This window comes from Oncorhynchus masou, chromosome 31 (assembly GCF_036934945.1).
Source record: "Oncorhynchus masou masou isolate Uvic2021 chromosome 31, UVic_Omas_1.1, whole genome shotgun sequence".
NCBI lineage: Eukaryota > Metazoa > Chordata > Actinopteri > Salmoniformes > Salmonidae > Oncorhynchus > Oncorhynchus masou.
Genome location: NC_088242.1, coordinates 32644218 through 32664619, shown reverse-complemented (window position 1 = coordinate 32664619; position 20402 = coordinate 32644218). Strand labels below are relative to the sequence as shown.

Sequence of the window (20402 nt, the reverse complement as noted above, 5' to 3'; positions counted from 1 at the left end):
CAGAACCCGCGGAATTCATTCTAAAAACGGATATTACAGCGCTAGTAAAAGGCGCACGCAGCTGTACTATTCATATGTGTAAACATACTGAATTGTAATTGGATGCATTTTACCGCCATATCATACTGTGCTATGATTGGTTAAGACCACCCAAATGGTTAGGTCATGGGCAGTTTGATCCTGGTTGGCGATACGTGAACATGCCAGTTGTTGCTAGCTAATAAAGAGCTACGTTAAGAAATATCCTTGTAGTACTGCATTTTATTATTTTGTACAAAGTGTGCAAAACAAGACAGCAGCAAATACTAACACATTTAATTAACAGATTCAAAAATACTTCCTGGCAATTGTATTGAAGCTTACTCGTATGTTGCATCAAGGGCCAAATGAAACTGGTACGATGAAATGTTCACCTTAATCTCTGCTCCTCGTAAATAGCTCAACCCCAACAGGCAGGCAGGGAGCATCTGCAAACGGTGACTATAGAAGGCCAGACAGTTCCAAAGTTGGGTTCACAAATCTGGCTAACCATTAAACCTCCACAGCTCTCTGGTACTGTGTCTGGTGACGCATTTCACCGACTTACCCACTTGTGAGAATCCATTTAGAATCACGTCTTTATATGACTATGAATGCATTGAAAAAAAAAAAGATCACCCAGTCATTGGGTACAACTACTCTACCTCAAAACAGTCATGTCTGTGTTCTGTCACAATCCCGATTCCAAGCGTCTTGGACTTAAAAAAATCTCTGCTCTGTGAATTGAGAGAGAGAGAGGGATCGTATCATTGCTCTGGGGTTGCGTGCCGTGGCATGGCTGTGGTGACATAAAGCAGGGTCACTGTCACTCCTCCCAGCGACATGTCAGGGCTAAGACCCCGATTCTGTTGCTCCTTCCCCCTCAGTGGTACGACCCTGGCTGTCTGGAGGAAACGTGGTCACCTCTGCCCCTTAACATGCTGCGAGATGACTATTCAACCTTCAGGAGCACCAACTCCTCCGGGTAGTCTACTTCTGTCACATTCACTGTTCTCCGTTGTATACTGTTCATTCGTGTAATTTCATTTCATGTGTTTTTTTTATGGTGCTGAAACCAGAGAATTGCTATATTGTATTATATGGTAGCTATAGAGACAAGGCAATAGCAGTAAATAAAAAATGGCATCGAGCTGGAGAGAGAAGCCAAACCCGAGGCTCTAGTCAACAATTCCCTCCTAGGCACTTCCGTTATAGAATTACTGAAAGATATTCTTTATTCAGTCTGCACGTGAAAGAAAATGGAAGTGGGGGGAACATACATGGATTCAAAGACCACAAGAAAAAGCTAAAAGAACCCAAATTTCATTGGGAATTTTATTAGTAATAATAGTGTTCCAAATATACAGCCATTATTGAATCTCTCCTATTATACATTCTCATATAGGTCATTTACAAAAAGTAGTAATTAGTCATCAATTTAGATCCGATATGAGAGAGAAACAGCAGATACACGTCATCATTTCCCCTGCATATTATGTTACTGTATACGTCAGAACAGATCAGCATTCCCCCGGGATGGACAGACAGCAGAACCAACGGGAGGAGATAGAACATTCTGACAGCACTGATACTATACTCCATATTATTCCAGACCACAGGAAGAAGCATGAGACCAGCCAAGGCTCAATGAAACCCAGGACCCGTATTTACAAAGTGTCTCAGAGTAGGAGTGTTGATCTAGGTTCAGGTCCCACCTCTCCATATAAATCGTATCAATTATGGCAAATGTAGGCAGAACTGATCCTATGTCAGGGCTGCGTTCAGTAGGTTTTTACGTTCTTTTCAAAAGCGTACAAGAATGTTTCAGAGAAATGTGTCGTTTAGTACAAACCGTTTCGCAACGTAGAAAACGTTCAAGCAAACTGAATACACCTTGGCACTCATACTCTGAGAATATGGCTGAGTTTAAAACAGGCAGCCCAATTCAGATGTGTTTTTCCACCAACTGGTCTTTTGACTGATCACGTCAGATATTTTTCAGGACTGATCTGATTGGTTAAAAGACCAATTTGTAAATACATTTCTGAATTGGACTACCCTTCGGTAAGCAGCCTTTGTAAGTAAGGGTTCAGAACAATAATTACAACAAGCTGGAAAATAAGTTGTTGATTCGCTAACCCAATCAAATCATCGGATTACTTAGCTACAGTTTGTTGCAAAAAATCTGAGAGAAATTGAGTTTGTCCTGTATATACAATAAATGATAACTCACTTCTGATAAGCTCAAGTCTAAAAGACAAAATCCAGTCTTGCCAAATGCCACATGAGAGTTTCAATACACCAACTTAAACATTTCAGTCAGATATTATATAAAACCACTTTGTGGATAAACTAAACAACATTCCCACAATGGGAAAGTCATTGGTTAGTTCACAGCAAAGGGACAGATTTGATACATTAGCTATATTCATTTGTTTTTCAGTGCATTTATTTATTTGTTTTTTTAAGAATAGCAGACTTCAGCAAACACAAACCAAAACAATTTTTGTTAACTTCTTGCCCATTAACTCTACGAAGACACCGTTTACCCAGAAAGAAGAAAAAAATAGAACCGGTGTGTAAACAAGAGATTTCAATTCATTGTAGAACAAGTCGTCATTTTGACTTCACCCAGATGAAACGTAAAGTCGTTGTATAGAGTCCCATCTACCCGTTGTGGCGCTAATGTATTACACAACTTCCAAAAGAGCTGCAGAGGGTGTCAATAGTAAACAACCATCTTAGAGGTACCTTATTCAGTAACGACAGACATTACTGCACCTCCAGAAACAGAACACTTATAGCACATCTATAAAACAAAATGTTATGAAATGTTTATTTTTTTTTTAAATGAATGTGCTTATAAATGGGTTAGGAGTTACTTAATGAAGACAGTGTCACTGTAATGTAAATCATTACCAACCGTTCTTTACCTACAATTTGGGGAATTTTACTCAAATAAACAATAGCCCTGTTGCAAAATGCTGAAGCTGGTCGCTTGCTAAGGAGTTGTTGGAACAATAAAATGAAGACATTTTGAGTAAATGTAAAGCTGCCAGAATGAACGTTTTGAAATGAATATATGGAGTAGAAAGAAATAAGGCAGTGATAATAAGTCAAAATATCTTCAAAAGACTGTAAACATCTCTCATAAAAGGTTGTTCCTCCTTACCATTTAAAATATGTACTAAATCGTCAAGGTTTTTTTGACTGATAAGATTATCATCCAAAATAAATGTGTCTTTTGGTATTAGTTTAAAAATCAAACATAAAAATGTAGCACGGTCAGCGTATCTGTGAAAAGATCAGCGTATCGTCTGTTAAAATAATTACATCAAACATTCTATAGCTATCAGGGTTAAGAAGAAGCAAATGAAAAACAACATTTCTCTTCACTGAAACGATTGACAATATCTTGACAGAGATCACACTGCGGAAGCATTGTCGGGGTAGAGACAACACCACGAGGATCTAATCTACCTCCAGGCCTCCAAGTTCAGAACTCTATCCAGACCAGGCTCCCTCTCCAAAAAACAAAAAAAGACCCAGTACTTTGGCATTCTATCCCTCTGAACATGAATCACTAGATAAAACAAACTCAAAATCTCTCTCTGGTCAGTCTGTGAATTCATTGTCATCACAGCAGCGTATTGCAATTTCTTCACAACTGAACAGACCATGACACACAGTGTAGTGGGCAGAGGGAGGACAATCTCCGGCATACAGATCACCTTCAGCTCTCGTTGGAAACAGTAGAAACAGCGGCAGCATCTGTCGACAGACTGTGGGATGTGATGACCTAACGAGGAACTCTTTTGTGCTATGCTGATTTTGTGTCACTAATCGTTTGGACAAATCACGATTTCACAGGTGCTCTCGGATCTTTCGAATTTCGGGAAGGGGACATTTGGCCCATAGACTTGTCTGAAACAAGCGTTTCTGTTGGGGTGGGGGGGGGACTTCACAAGTCGTGTTAGTATCTTTTAACATATCCCCCGAGAACTTAACAGAGCATCTGACACAACTAAACAAGACTTTAGTTCTTGTTTTCCGAGATTAATATAATCTTGAAGGTCAATCATGAACAAGTACCACTGCAAGGATACAGGTTAAGAAGATCAGGTAAGGCAATTTGGAAGCAAAACATATAGCTAGATAGAGAACAGCAATGCTGAAAGTACTTACCCTCTACTGAGTATAACTTAAAATGGATAAATACAAATCATTCTGGGACAATTAAAAAGACAAAAGGATCAGAAATAAAACAAAAAGACATACACTTAATTATATAAAAATTATAATTATATAATTATATATAAAAAAACATACAACATATCATACGCAAGCCAACAAAACGAGGGTACTCTTTAGGGATAATCACTTGAGTATTGATTACAGTAGTTTACCTGAGTTAGATACCTGTTAACAGTGGTTAAGAATCAAGAAGCACATACGTCGGACAAAGAGCTATGGAGAAACGACTTCATTGATATAGTGCATATAGTGCAGTGAATCACGGGGCGAGGGACTGGGACTGTAAAACACAGATTAGGTACACTTGACCAATGAGAGACAAGACAAACCACTGGAGAAAGAAGGTTATTGGTGGAGGATCTGCTGCAGCACCTCCAGCAAGTGTTTCAGGCCATAGATGTAGCCTCGGTCCTGGCTCTCGCTGGGGAAGACGTGAGCAAAGTCAATCATCCTCACCTCCACTTCGCTGACCCTCTGCTCTGGCTGCGGCTCCCCCCGGCCTCCCTCCCCCACTTCCTCTTCTTCCAGTCGTGCTTTGACACCGTTGCCGTTGGGCTGCTCCGAGGACACCAGACCTGGGCACTTCCACGTGCTGTTGTGCGCCTGGGGGTTGGGGTCTGTCGTGGCGTTGCCGCCGGTGATGTTGCCATGGTGACCCCGGGTGCAGCCCTTCTTGTGCATGGCATACATGGTGGACAGGCTGTAGTCGAGCGGCATGGCAGCGCAGACGTTGTTGTTGTGTTCCAGTACGTCCACGTTGGGCTCGCAGCAGGCGGCAGACGTGGTCTTCTCTGGTAGGCCCCTGGGGATGTGGCCCTCCGGGTTGGGAGGAGGCAGGCCCTCGTATACAAACAACAAGGAGCTGGCATAGAAGGTTAACTGGATCTGGCCCTCGAACCATCTCAGGATGTTCTGGACCTTCAGGATACTGGCAGTGATGGCGTCTTTCCTCAGACTCGTCCCATTATAGAAGAATTTTGATAAACCTGGGAGAGGAACGGGAGAGGTAATTGTTGTTGTTGAAGAATACAATGTTTTCTGATGAGAAATGGCGCCGATGATTTAGTCTGTTTAGGAAAACGCATCGGGCATCGTCTAATTGAGAGCAAGCTTGGCTAGCAACTACAAGCGAAACCCTGTGGAAATAGACAGAAAGGTATACATGTTTATTTTGTGCCGGGATTATTATTGTCTCAGGAGCTCACCGTCTTTGACGGTGTCCTTGAGGAGGCCTCGTCCGTAATGTTGGTCATACGAGTCATAGCCGTCAGAGTTCACCTTGTACACCTGGAGGGTTCGAAAGACAGAAAGGAAGAATGACTTTTTATTTAACTAGTCAAGTCAGTTACGAACAAATTCAAATTTTACAATAACGGCCTACCCCGGGCCAGATCCTCCCCTAAACCGGACGACGCTGGGCTAAATTGTGTGCCGCCCTATGGGACTCCCGATCACAGCCGGTCTAAGGCACTGAGATACAGTGCCTTAGACCGATGCGCCACTCGGTGCGGCCAAGTTAGATGCAGCACATAGTGCTTCCATATGAGAACAAACAATAGGCCTAACAAGCACTGCTTAACTTCAAAAGGAGATGACGTGTCTCTATATAACAAACTCAGTGATACAATCATGGGTGGAATACTCCCTCTGGTGGAGAAATTATTTTTACACAATTTTCTCAAAACATTTAGAATATGATGCACATATACATTTTTCCCCCGGTTATATTAATAGCAATGCGAGTAGATCTCTGAAGTCTGTGAGGACTCCGAGATAATTCCATTCCCACGCCGAGAGGAGCAAAACTGTTGTCTTCCCCAGAGGGATTCCTCCCTTCTATCACTACAATCCGGAACATCATTATCAGTAATTAGTCTTATCACTCTGTGGTGATCAGCAGATTTTTCCATGCTCCGTGCCAGAAAGCCTTTGACCCTGGGGCAAACATAGGGCATGTCAGTGGACGACCCCTCGTGCTGAAAGGTCTGTGTTCTTACAAAGCCTAGACTACGATGAATCTTATTTGCTTACTAGTCTACCTTATTGACGAGTGAGAAGACAACCTGGTATGACAGAGCTTGCCAGTGCAGGTCCTAGGCCATGTGGAGGCAAATATTCCAGAAGTGAAAACTATACCGGTGGTCCTCAACATTCATTTCCCAAAGCAGAGTGCGACAGGCACTTTTACTCATTCATTTGCCGATTGACATTGGAGTTAAGAGCAGTTATGTTATCATGACCCTCAGAGACCTGTGAGGAACACCCAAAGGAGGAGAGGGCATAAATGGTGATTGGGGTAAAGGAAAGGTCCTAGTCAACAGATCTGGAGATCAGTCAGATAGACGCTCCATCCTGTTCCACTGGTGGCTAGAGGCTTCCTATTACTGACCTCCCAAGAGGCTGCTGTTTGGTAACCAAAAGACAAACTCAAAATGTCGTTGCGCACAGAAAAAAAAGGGAACAAATGAGTCACTGACAAACACAAAACAGGTGGGGTTTAGAAGGGGCTCTAAAAGGCATCAATATGGGTGACTACTGGGTGCTGGCCAAGCAACTTCAGCGGGGTCTTAAAAAACACCCACCATGGATGCCCACTGGATTTGCCTGAGAAAAGACAAACTAAAAAAAAAAAAAATTAGGAAGTACCAATGGATATGAAGAGAAACCAGATGAAGGCTTTGTTCGGCTCTCTAATGTGGAAGAGCTGTAGGTGTAGTTCTCCCAACATCTCCCCTCCAACTGATGCACTGGGCCAGCAGGTCTTAAATACCAGCTGGGCCTGTGCAGGTGAAACACATCCTGACTAATGATGTGCTAGGTTACACATGCTAAAATGGAGAGAAAAACCCTAACCTGTAACACTACAAATACTGAACAAGGCTTACATTTTTACAACAACTACATAATTAGTTACACAGGCAAGATAAAAGACCAGCAAAGTGGAGCGTTTAACTGATTAGACTATTTGCCATGCAGTCAAATGCCTTTTGTCTGCGTGTACTTTTCAGGTATGTACAGTGCATTCGGAAAGTATGCCGACCACTTTCCTTTTTCCACATTTTGTTACGTTACAGCCTTATTCTAAAATTGATTCAATTGTTTTTTTTTCTCCCCTTCATCAATATATACACAGTAACCAGTGATTAAAGCAAAACATGTTTTAATTTTATTAACTGAAATTTCATATTTACATAAGTATTCAGACCCTTTACTCAGTATCTTGTTGAAGCACCTTCGGCAGCGAGTACAACCTCAGGTCTTCTTGGGTATGACACTACAAGCTTGGTATTTAGGGAGTTTCTCCCATTCTTCTCTGCAGATCCTCTCAAGCTTTGTCAGGTTGGATGGGGAATGTCATGGCACAGCTATTTTCAGGTCACTCCAGAGATGTGCGATTGGGTTCAAGTCCGGGCTCTGGCTGGGCCACTCAAGGACATTGAGACTTGTCCCGGAGCAGGCTTTCATAAAGGATCTCTCAGTACTTTGCTCCGTTCACCTTTCCCTCCATCCTGACTAGTCTCCCAGTCCCTGCCACTGAAAAACATCCCCACAGCGTGATGCTGCCATCACCGTGCTTCACCGTAGGGATGGTGCCAGGTTTCCTCCATACATGACGCTTGGCATTCAGGCCAAAGGAATCAATATTGGATTCATCAGACTAGAGAATCTTGTTTCCCATGGTATGACAGTCCTTTAGGTGCCTTTTGGCAAACTCCAAGCGGGCTGTCATGTGCCTTTTACTGAGGAGTGGCTTCTGTCTGCCCATTCTACCATAAAGACCTGATTGGTGGAGTGCTGCAGAGATGGTTGTCCTTCTAGAAGGCTCTCCCATCTCCACAGAGGAACTCTGGAGCTTTGTCAGAGTGACCATCGGGTTCTTAGTCACCTCCCTGACCAAGGCCCTTCTCTCCTGATTGCTCAGTTTAGCCTGGCGGCCAGCTCTAGGAAGAGTCTTGGGTGGTTCCAAACTTCTTCCAATTACGAATGATGGAGGCCACTGTGTTCTTGGGGGCCTTCAATGCTGCAGACATGTTTTTGTACCCTTCTACAGATCTGTGCCTCGACACAAGCCTATCTCGGAGATCTACGGACAATTCCTTCGAAATCATGGCTTGGTTTTTGGTCTGACATGCAGACAACTGTGGGACCTTATATAGACATGGGTGTACCTTTCCAAATCATGTCCAAGTTGTAGAAACATCACAAGGATGATCAATGGAAACAGGATGCACTTAAGCTCAATTTCAAGTCTCATAGCCAAGAGTCTGAATAGTTACAGTGGGGCAAAAAAGTATTTAGTCAGCCACCAATTGTTCAAGTTCTCCCACTTAAAAAGATGAGGCCTGTAATTTTCATCATAGGTACACTTCAACAATGACAGACAAAATGAGAAGAAAAAAAATCCAGAAAATCACATTGTAGGATTTTTAATGAATTTATTTGCAAATTATGGTGGAAAATAAGTATTTGGTCCACCATAATTTGCAAATAAATTCATTAAAAATCCTACAATGTGATTTTCTGGAATTTTTTTTCTCATTTTGTCTGTCATATGATGAAAATTACAGGCCTCATCTTTTTAAGTGGGAGAACTTGCACAATTGGAGCTGACTAAATACTTTTTTTGCCCCACTGTATGTAAGGTATTTCAGTTCATTTACTTTTAATACATTTGCAAAAAGTTCTAAAAACCTTTAGTCATATGGTCATTACGGGGTATTGTGTCTAGATTGAGAATATTTGTTATTTATTTAATCAAAAAGGCTGTAACGTAATGTGGAAAAGGTTAAGTGGTCTGAAAACTTTCCGAATGCAGTGTAAATATGCTGACGTGTAAGGCCACGTTCAGTGAATTGTTCAATAAAACCATATAGCACGTGGTAGTATTTTGCAGTCCAGCTGTATTGAAATCTTGCAAATGGCATGACTGTTTAACAAAGTGACACTGAGTTTTCCATATACCAAGGCAACACTGAAAGCTGCTCTATACTTAATCCATGGTGTCAATGTAAAAGCATAACAATCCTGCTGTTGAGGGGGGGGGGGCAATCAACTATATTACAATAGGCTGGATTTGGTCGTTGGGGGTAGAGATGAGGACTCTCCTGTAAGTCGTTATGGAATGGAAGAATAGTGGTATATTGGTTTTAGCTCTGTGTGATTGACTGGTCAGCGACGACCAACCCTGTGTTCAAACAGCGAGGACTTCAGAATGGAACCGGATGAGAAATGGAACTCTTCACATAAACATTAACCAAAACATGTGTGAGGTGTGAAGCCAGTCAGACAGTAACTGGGAAGTAGGACATTGGAACAGGTGACGTTGGACTAATGAGATGCATCTACAGTGCATTTGGAAGGTATTCAGACCACTTCACATTGTTACGTTACAGCCTTATTCTAAAATGTATTAAATTAAACATTTTCCTCAATCTACACACAATACCCCATAATGACAAAGCGAGAAAAGAAAAACAGGTTTAGACATTTTTGCAAATGTATTAAAAATAAAAAAACTGAAATACCCTATTTACGTAAGTATTCAGACCCTTTACTGTGAGACTCGAAATTGAGCTCAGCTGTATCCTGTTTCTAATGATGATCCTTGATGTTTCTACAACCTGGAGTCCACCTGTGGTAAATTAAATTGATTGGACATGATTTGGAAAAGCACCCACCTGCCTATATAAGGTCCCACAGTTGACAGTGCATGTCAGAGCAAAAACCAAGCCATGAGGTCGAAGGAATTTCCTAATCAGGATGGAGGGAAAGATGAACGGAGCAAAGTACATAGAGATCCTTGATGAAAGCCTGCTGCTGCTTTGGGACAAGTCTCTGAATGTCCTTGAATGGCCCGTGCAATGGTATAAGTATTCAGAGACCCGAATCCACTCCTGCATTGTCCTGTTGGGTCGTTGTCCTGTTGGGTCGTTGTCCTGTTGGGTCGTTGTCCTGTTGGAAGGTGAACCTTCGCCCCATTTTGAGGTCCTGAGCAGGCTTTCATCAAGGATCTCTCTGTACTTTGCCCTGTTCATCTTGCCCTCCATCCCGACTAGTCTCCCAATCCCTGCCGCTGAAAAACATTCCCACCTCATGATGCTGCCACCACCACCATGCGTAACCGTAGGGATGGTGCCTAGTTTCCTCCAGACGTGATGCTTCAGGCCAAAGAAATCAATCTTGGTTTCATCAGACTAGAGGATCTTGTTTCTCATGGTCTGAGAGTCCTTTAGGTGTCTTTTGGCAAACTCTGAGCGGGCTGTCGTGTGCCTTTTATTGAGGTCAGCTTCCGTCTGGCCACTACCATAAAGGCTTGATTGATGGAGTGCTGCAGAGATGGTTGTCTTTCTGGAAGGCTCTCCACTGAGGAACTCTGTCATCAGGTTCTTTTATCCAGTATTTTTTGCTCATCTTTATCAAGGTTGCCAATAATCTGGAGGTGGACTGAACATGTACAATTAGATGGGTCAGAGGATCAGGTACACTCAAGGTCATGGATATTTTAACATTGTTCAAAGGCAGTGTTTCTCAATCCTGGTCCCAGGACCCAAAAGGGTGCACACTCCCACACCTCCAACCCCAACGAAAGGCTTGATGATGTGTGAATAGTTCAATAAATAAAAAAGTAGTGAGAGAGCACTAGGGCAAGCACATTGTTCAAAAGGTAGTGTTTCTCAATCCTTAAAAAGGGGTCAGAACCAGGGCAAAGAAACACCACTTAAAAAAGGTTCATGGATAAGTATGGTAGCAGATTCTCAGCAGGACCAAGCCAGCAATACAGATTATGGAGGCAAATCAGATAGTTAAAAATAAATACCAAAAGCAGCATCAACAGTCAAGCAAGCAATTTACAAGTGGAAAGGGGAGGTCTGGCCTCTGGAGAAGGAATGATCTACATCATTTTGGAATGAAATACACTTTGAAAGGGAAAACGTATAACACACTTTTTTCTAGTTTTACAAAGTGAACCAAATCCTGCAGCCATCAACTGTGCGGCGGTGGGTGAACAGTTTTCCTACTCAAGGTCTATGAGTCTCTTGGCTAGGATACTAGCAAAAGCGATTGCGTCCTGCATTGCCCGGATACCATTAAGCCAGTAAGTGGTAGACCAGAAAGGGCGAGCAGAGGGCACACTTCTACATTGACTCCAAACATAGGGCATTGTTGCAAAAACACTTGACCTAAACACAACAATCTTTGAATCGTCCTTCTAGCTCTGGTTCAGCTGCCCAGGCAGGTTTATCAACACCTGGTAAAAGCCCTTGGAGGGATTATTGACATTGGGTTCCTGTGATTACAATGTTAACGGAAAACAACTGGTCTGATGGCGGAGATGAGGTCATCGGGTATTGATTCTACTTGTTCAATGCTGGTGAGTGTACAAAACAACACAGTGTACAAAACAGTAGGAATACCTTCCTAATATTGAGTTGCACTCCCCTTTGGCCCTCAGAACAGCCTCAATTTGTTTAAATGTTCCACAGGGATGCTGGCCCATGTTGACTCCAATGCTTCCGACACTTGTGTCAAGTTGACTGGGTGTCCTTTGGGCAGTGGACCATTCTTGATAGACATGAGGGAACTATTGAGCACAAAAAAGTCATACAGCGCTGCAGTTCGCCTGGCACCTACTACTATACCCCGTTCAAAGGCTCTTAAAATCGTTTGTCTTGCCCATACACCCTCTGAATGGCACACATACACAATCCATGTCTCCATTGTCTCAAGGCTTAAAAATCCTCCTTTAACCAGTCTCTTCCCCTTCATCTACACAAGTGGATTTAACAGATGACATCAATAGGGGATCATAGCCGTCACCTGGATCCACTTAGTCAGTTCCTAATGAATTGGTACTCAGCGTATTGAGTTGAGGTCTGGCAACAACAACAAAAAAATCATTGAACTTTCTTTTTCTGACCATGACAAACTTGACATAACAGATAAACTATTAATATAATGAAGATAGTGAATATCAATAGTGATCTAATCTACCCTTCATATAGAAATAACCTCATATCCTGCCATATAGAAATAACCTCATATCCTGCCCTGCCAGACTCTCAACCTTTATTTTCTCAAAATGGTTACTAAATGCCAAGTAACCACTTACGATGATCAATTTAGTCATTTCAATTACTTCCTTTCAATAAAACCTTTGACCCACCTGTCGCTCATTTTTCCTAAATATCTGTATTTTACAGTCTAGCAGTATTTTGAGATCCAACAGCATAAAAACGACAAACTTTCTGAGCATTTCTCCCTCAAAGCGCCATGATGGTCAAGTTGACCACATCAGTGCATTTGGAAAGTATTCAGACTTCTTGACTTTTTTTTCCACATTTTGCTACGTTACAGCCTTATTCTAAAATGAATTAAATTGTTTTTTCCCCCTCAAACTGTGGGAGCTTATATAGGATACTGTAGGTGTGTGCCTTTCCAATTCATGTCTAATTTATTGAATGTACACAGGTGGACTCCAAATCAATTTAGTTAGGTAAATAAGGTATATGATTTTTTATAAATTTGCAAAAAAAAATGTTTTTTTACTTTTTGCTTTGTCATTATGGGGTATTGTGTGTAGATTAATGCATTTTAGAATAAGGCTGTAACGACACAAAATGTGGAAAAAGGGAAGGGGTCTGAATACTTACAGAATGCACTGTATGCCTATTTAACACTACAAATAGCCACCAATACCTATTTTAACTAATAATAAATAATAATCTATTTAATATACAGTTGAAGTCGGAAGTTTACATACACCTTAGCCAAATACATTTAAACTCAGTTTCACAATTCCTGACATATAATCCTCGTAAAAATGTCCTGTCTTAGGTCAGTTAGGATCACTACTTTATTTTAATTATGTGAAATGTCAGAATAATAGTAGAGAATGATTTATTTCAGCTTTTATCTTTCATCACATTCCCAATGGGTCAGAAGTTCACATACACTCAATTAGTATTTGGTAGCATTGCCTTTAATTTGTTTAACTTGGGTCAAACCTTTCTGGCAGCCTTCCACAAGCTTCCCATAAGTTGGGTGAATTTTGGCCCATTCCTCTTGACAGAGCTGGTGTAAATGAGTCAGGTTTGTAGGCCTCCTTGCTCGCACACGCTTTTTCAGTTCTGCCATCAAATTTTCTTTAGGATTGAGGTCAGGGCTTTGTGATGGCCACTCCAATACCTTGACTTTGTTGTCCTTAAACCATTTTGCCACAACTTTGGAAGTATGCTTGGGGTCGTTGTCCATTTGTGACCAAGCTTTAACTTCCTGACTGATATCTTGAGATGTTGCTTCAATATATCCACAGAATTTTTTCTCATGATGCCATCTATTTTGTGAAGTGCACCAGTCCCTCCTGCAGCAAAGCACCCCCACAACATGATGCTGCCACCCCCATGCTTCACGGTTGGGATGGTGTTCTTCGACTTGCAAGCCTCCCCTTTTCCCTCCAAACATAACGATGGTCATTATGGCCAAACAGTTCTATTTTTGTTTCATCAGACCAGAGGACATTTCTCCAAAAAGTATGATCTTCGTACCAACGTGCAGTTGCAAACCATAGTTTTTTTTTTTTTATGGCGGTTTTGGAGTTGTGGGTTCTTCCTTGTTGAGCGGCATTTCCGGTTATGTCAATATAGGACTTGTTTTACTGTGGATATAGATACTTTTGTACCCGTTTCCTCCAGCATCTTCACAAGGTCCTTTGCTGTTGTTCTGGGATTGATTTGCACTTTTCACACCAAAGTGCGTTCATCTCTAGGAGACAGAACGTGTCTCCTTCCTGAGTGGTATGACCACTGCATGGTTCCATGGTGTTTATACTTGCGTACTATTGCTTGTACAGGTGAACATGATACCTTCAGGCGTTTGGAAATTGCTCCCAAGGATGAACCAGACTTGTAAAGGTCTACAATTCTTTTTTCTGAGGTCTTGGCTGATTTATTTTGATTTTCCCTTGATGTCAAGCAAAGAGGCACTGAGTTTGAAGGTAGGCCTTGAAATACATCCACAGGTACACCTCCAATTGACTAAAATGATGTCAATTAGCCTATCAGAAGCTTGTAAATTGTAAACAATTGTTGGAAAACATTACTTGTGTCATGCACAAAGTAGATGTCCTAACAGACTTGCCAAAACTATAGTTTTGTGGCGTGGTTGAAATATTTGTTTAAATGGCTCCAACTAAGTGTATGTAAACTTCCGACTTCAACTGTACACCATCACAAATAAACTAATTAGAATTTTGTTTAGGTGGGTCTTAAGTGGGCTCCCGAGTGGCACAGCGGTCTAAGGTACTGCATCTCAGTGATAGAGGCGTCAATACAGACACCCTGGTTCGAATCCAGGCTGTATCACAACCGGCCGTAATTGGTAGTCCCATAATGAGGCGCACAATTGGCCCAGTGTCGTCCGGGTTTATCCAGTGTAGGCCATCATTGTAAATAAGAATTTGTTCTTAACAGACTTGTCTAGTCAAATAACGATTAAATAAAAAATGTATTAAGAAACATGATGATGTTAAGAAAATTCATTTCAAAAAGAAAAGAATAGCATATTTTGAGTGTAATTATGTTCTGTTATTACATCTGTGCTAGTAGCCTAGGCTATATTGCTGTGCAGTGCCAATGAAATACACTAGTTTATTTAGCAGCCAAGACACACTTAAATTCCCCTGTCCTTATGGCAATCAACACATATTTTACAATTAGAATATAATAAAATAAAGAATATTTTCCCCAAACAATCTATTGCTGTGTGTCGCTAGTATTTACGTTGTAAACATGGTGATTCTACAAAAAAAAGTGATATTCTGAAGAGCCCATCCCCTCAATTTTTGAGTTGTTTGGCAAATATATTGAACCCACAAATGCTGACGCTTCAGATACTCAACTAGTATAAAGAAGGCCAGTTTTATTGATTCTTTAATCAGCACAACTGTTTTCAGCTTCTCTAAAATAATTGCAAAAGGGTTTTCTAACGATCAATTAGCCTTTTAAAATGACAAACTTAGATTAGCTAACACAAGGTGCCATTGGAACACAGGAGTGATGCTTGCTGATAATGGGCCTCTGTATGCCTATGTAGATATTCCATTAAAAAGCAGCTGTATCCAGCTACAATAGTCATTTACAACATTAACAATGTCTACACTGTATTTCTGATCAATTTCTTGTTATGTAAATGGTAAAAAAAAAGCTTTTCTTTCCAAAACAAGGACATTTCTAAGTATCTACAAACTTTTGAATGATAGTGTAGGTGTTAGAAAGTTTAGTATCTGCTCTTTCCGGTGCTATATAGGAATCAAAACTCTTGGACTGCATGTGGCTCTGTAGGAGGATTGGAAAAAGTCACTTTTTTTAGAGCATGCTCTCCTTCACAAACTGTGCTGTTCATCAGTCAACTTCAGAACGGAATAGGCATTTTTTTTTTTTTTTTACCTTTATTTAACCAGGCAAGTCAGTTAAGAACAAATTCTTATTTTCAATGACGGCCTGGGAACAGTGGGTTAACTGCCTGTTCAAGGGCAGAACGACAGATTTGTACCTTGTCAGCTCGGGGGTTTGAACTGACAACCTTTCGGCTACTAGTCCAACGCTCTAACCACTAGGCTACCCTGTAATTTCAGGTACCAACTCAATAAAAACAAGGAATACATTTCAGCCGTTTCAAAAACATAGCTCTGCTATTAAAGATATTTTACTGTACGAGTACTTCGCTTGAAGAGACAATCATGTTTACACCAGAGAGGGGTTAGTCTTGGCCGAGTCTCACCCGCAAACTCCACAGGTGGCATAGAGGATGGACGGGAGAATTTCTCAGCTTTACACTTCAGTAATAAGTAGTCGCGAGTATTTGTTTGGATTACTGCTCAATAATTGCAGCGTAAAAAAACGGCCTAAGGTACTGCCTCCAAGGTATCATATAGCCCCTCTCATTAACATGAATGGCAGTAGCAGTTAGAGAGGCCTTTTCAACCCAATGGGAGGGGCACATAAGGAGGCTGAATAGGAAGACTCACCCTCATTCCGAGAACCAGGAAGCCAATCTCCTCCATTAGCGGGTACTTCTTGATCTGCTGGTCCCGCTTCTCGTAGGAGGCGTAGGGATCGTAGCTCTTCTGGCCTATCTTCACGTCCATAATACAGGGCTTCTGGAACCGCCGAGTGACATCCTCAAGTTTCAGGTACAGCTCTGTGATGTCATCAGAGGGCGGCGCAGAAATAAGGCGTGGGAGAGAGACATTTTGAAATAAATCAACACATTTGGCCACTAGAATGATAGGCGAGGCTTTGTTTCACCACTACAGTGTCATGTTCCTTGGAGCAAAGCAGAACACTGTCATGATTGTTTACATTTAACAGCTGGAGAGCTCTGCTGTGAAACCATCCGAATGACAGAAGTCTTTCTGAATGAAGTTCTGACCTAGTATCAGTTTAGCCCTTTAGATCAGAATGACTAACATTTTATGGGCAGGGAGGACCTGATTCTAGATTAGCACTTCTACTCTGAGTTTATTTGTGAATACAGGCCCCGGGTACATGTTGAAATAATATCCCAGGTAAGTTTAAGGATTTTTGCTATGTGCCGGTGTTTACCGTTAGGAGATTCAGGAGAGGACCAGGCGCCAAAGTATTTGGGGAGGTGATGCTGAAGGTCCAACAGACACGGATCACAGCAGTCGTCGGCGTAGACCTGTCAGAAGCAAAGGACGGTTAGGACATACTTTATACTTGTTGAAGAATCACATTAGCTCCATTGAGGGAACTATTCACCATCTCTATGTGGGAATGTCTGTCTTTATTGACAGAGATGTTGTTTTACCAACACGTCGCATGTATAACAAATATTAAGAGTAATGCGATTTTACAGTACAAACATTTATTTTCCTTCCCTTTTATTATTCACTACAGTGAAATGATGGTGGTGAAAGTAGCCCGAGTTTGTAATACGTGATTCCTCTGTAAGAGAGTATTTCCAAAGCAACCATTTCGTCCCGTGTACATTTAGTCCACTTTAACAATAGTAGAGTAAGCGGTGCCAGTGGAAAATCTCTGATAATGCTTTGGCTAAATGTTGTTGCAGTGGACATGCTGAGGCAAACACCTTTCTTAAGCCCTTAAATAAACAGATAGCCCTCTGGTTTATACGTGTGGAGTGTGCTGACCTTGCCCATTGATTGAGCTAGTAGAGATGTGGACTACATTACTGTGCCCAGTATTGCCATAACAAAGGCCCCCAGAGCCACTGTAAAGGGGCCAGAATGCTAGGCTTCCTTAAGAACTATTCTGGGCGATTGAACGATAGAATGGTTTAGGACTAATCACTCACTTTTTGTTAACTCATTTAAATCTACACGTCAACTTGAACATAAACTTTGGACATGGGAGAACTGTTCCCTAGTAAAAAAAAAAAAAGTTTTTTTAAATTGAAAGTGATGCAGAACAGCAACTTCATAAAGTGCACACTGCACAGTGAAAATGATTGTACCTTCAGACAATAACATGTATATCTATAGATGTTGTGCATCAAACGGTGGATGGTTACCATGCTGTAGAACTGCATCTCTCTAGGACCTCGGGGAGGGGGCTGGAGCTGTTTGAGTACTGTGCCATCAGGATGTTGCAATATGCCTGTTGAAACAAAAGGTGTGGTCCATTCTGACACTTAGATAAAGATCTAGTACTGGTTGCAGCATAAAAGTCAAGTCAGAATATCTCAAAAAGACATCCTTCCGGCTAAATAATCAATGATCAGATATGACTGGATTGGAAAATGTGACCGAGAGGGCCCTAGCTTTCACAATTGTGCAACCATTTTAGAATTGTAGTTACTTCAAGAGAGAAAGGAAGGAGGCCTTTCTAAAGTACTCAGACAGGGCCAAACAGTTTGCCAGTTATACCCAGCTGAGAAGTGCAAAGGTTAACTTGTATTTAACGTGAAGTCATAAAAATAAAATTAAAAGCGATGCACCTTATCAAAGACGACTGGGCACCAGTATCATATATAGTAAGATACTTTACACTCACTCTTGATACTTGGCTCCAATATTAGATAGAATGAAGTGGGGGAAAGAATGGACAGCAATCCACTCAACTAAATGTTACTGCCTCAGGCACAGATTGAACCTTACACCTAAAATCAGTTGTGACATTTGAAACTGAGAAGAAAGCACCGGCATGTTCCTGTACGTTACGGCATATGCAGTAGGCTATGCTGATTAGAATATGCACCGGTTGGTTGTGGGTTTACAGCTAGCGATACTGTCTATGACAAAGAATTTACCCCAGCCTGGCCTTCCCACTGGTGGGAAATTAACACTCCAAGCGTCAGCGTTTAATCAACTCAGAGGTTAAACGTGTGTCAAGAGTCTTGACCTGAATACGAGTCTGACCCCCAAGCCCTGGCTGAGGGTAGGATTCAACTGAGAGGCTCTTAGCAGAGAGACAACACGGATTACATCCTACTGACACTGGCGCTCTGTCACTGTCTCCAAGGACAGAAATAATACATTGGCCCCTTCAGCTAAGGGAGTGTTACTTCAAACATTGGATGTGTAAGCCTAATTCATGATTTAGGCTATAGCCACTGGTAAGTTGCCTGGTGAGTTTTGTAGGCTACAACTAAGTGGATGATCAAGAGTGATAGTGGTGATAGAAGCCAAACTGGATTTCAGTTGCTTGATTATACAATAGGAGAGCAGATACTACAGGCTTCAACTAAAAAGTACACAAAAGGCTTACAAGCAGGTGCTCTATTCTGTTATTGACTGTCATTATGAAACCTATCACCACGGCTTGTTTGCTCCATAGCGTTGTCCTGGTGATAAAGAATCATGGGGAGGGGGAGGGGGGGGGGTTGCCTACTTCTGTCCGCTTTTCTGAGGTATTGTCATTGAACAAAAACGGAGCTATTCTACCATGCAGACCAAGATTGCAAAATTAAATGCAACTCAGTAGTGGATAAACAACATGCACCGTCGCGGCGAAAGGAGAACATATTGGATAAGTCCAGTCACTGACCTACTTTATCAACGCCATACTTATGACCGGCCACCTGATGGGAGAGTGGCACACATCCGTTCAGGTGCGCCGCCTGCGATCCTCCCTGAGCGGTCTTCTCTTTCACTGAGCCGGAGAGGCAAGTTCCCAGGTTCAGCATGGGACTATTGATTTCCAGTCTTCCCAAAGCTAAAGATGAGTCCACTGTCTGACGTTGAGTTGACATTAGCAAATCAATGGTTTTCAAAAAAATAAAATAAAAATAGCCAATCTATAATTCACATGTTGATATTATGTCATCAGAGCGGCCCCAGCACGATTTCGAACACCGACGGATGTCTTCATCGAATTCGTCAAATGGGCTCGCGTTAAGCACCAAGTCTAACCTAGTATTTACAATGTAGCGAGGCTCCAAAAGCACTGCTACAATGATTTTCATATCTTCGTCGGCAACATTAATACACTCTGGCCACATCCCACTTCCTCACAAGGGAGACGAACACACTCCTCTCACACAAAAAAAATGTTCTGATGACACAAGACCGATATCTGCATGCAAAATCGAAAAATGTTCGTCTCTTCGAAACTACCTCGAGCGCGACCGTAGTTGGCTATTTGGGATACATACACAAACGAGCCCCGTTGTTGTCTGCTTACATTTTACACGTCCCACGATGCTAAAATACAGGCTGCTAGCGGTGACATCACATCTGACACACAGGCTCCTCAACGCGAAATTGTTTCACAACCAAAATAAGCACGGGAAACAATGTCATGACGGACGCACTATCGATATCTTTAAATAGTTGCAATGACGTTCACATTCGAACAGTACCCAATGTGGGCGGCTATCAACATGTTATCTTGCTGGCTACCAACCTAACCTACTACACTTGCGACATTGCCCCTACTGTCGCAATTCTGTCTACTTCTGGCAACAGCTTCAGTGCAGTGACTTTTCCATCACTGTTGAAAGAAAATGCCTAAAAAATCTAATGTGGACTACGCCTACGTTCTAGATGAGTCAGGTAAAACCATGATTTGATTTAATGTTTTACATTTGCATGAGGTTTATCATCACTGTGCACAAATGAATTTAATGTAGTTGATGACTTTATCATTCTG

At 41.7% G+C, this 20402-nt stretch overlaps 1 protein-coding gene across 1 annotated transcript; it reads right to left on the bottom strand.

The window, feature by feature from the left end:
- Positions 1-1325: 1325 nt before the first annotated feature.
- Positions 1326-20006, bottom strand: ipmkb (inositol polyphosphate multikinase b). Its single transcript, XM_064950764.1, has 6 exons — positions 19299-20006; positions 17824-17909; positions 16875-16971; positions 16298-16470; positions 5478-5559; positions 1326-5258 (listed from the first exon to the last, which is right to left on the bottom strand). Exons 1-6 carry the CDS (start codon positions 19501-19503, stop codon positions 4618-4620), a joined length of 1284 nt encoding a protein of 427 aa, XP_064806836.1. The 5' UTR covers positions 19504-20006; the 3' UTR covers positions 1326-4617.
- Positions 20007-20402: the final 396 nt, after the last annotated feature.

Bases quoted from the DNA above. Each gene is read 5' to 3' on its own strand.
- ipmkb (XM_064950764.1), bottom strand. From the start codon at position 19,503: ATGTCAACTCAACGTCAGACAGTGGACTCATCTTTAGCTTTGGGAAGA. The intron at 17,910-19,298 runs GTCAGTGACTGG...TTGTTTCAACAG, and splicing joins GTATGGCGTTGATAAAGTAG to GCATATTGCAACATCCTGAT. The intron at 16,972-17,823 runs GTAACCATCCAC...TGCTTCTGACAG, and splicing joins AGATGCAGTTCTACAGCATG to GTCTACGCCGACGACTGCTG.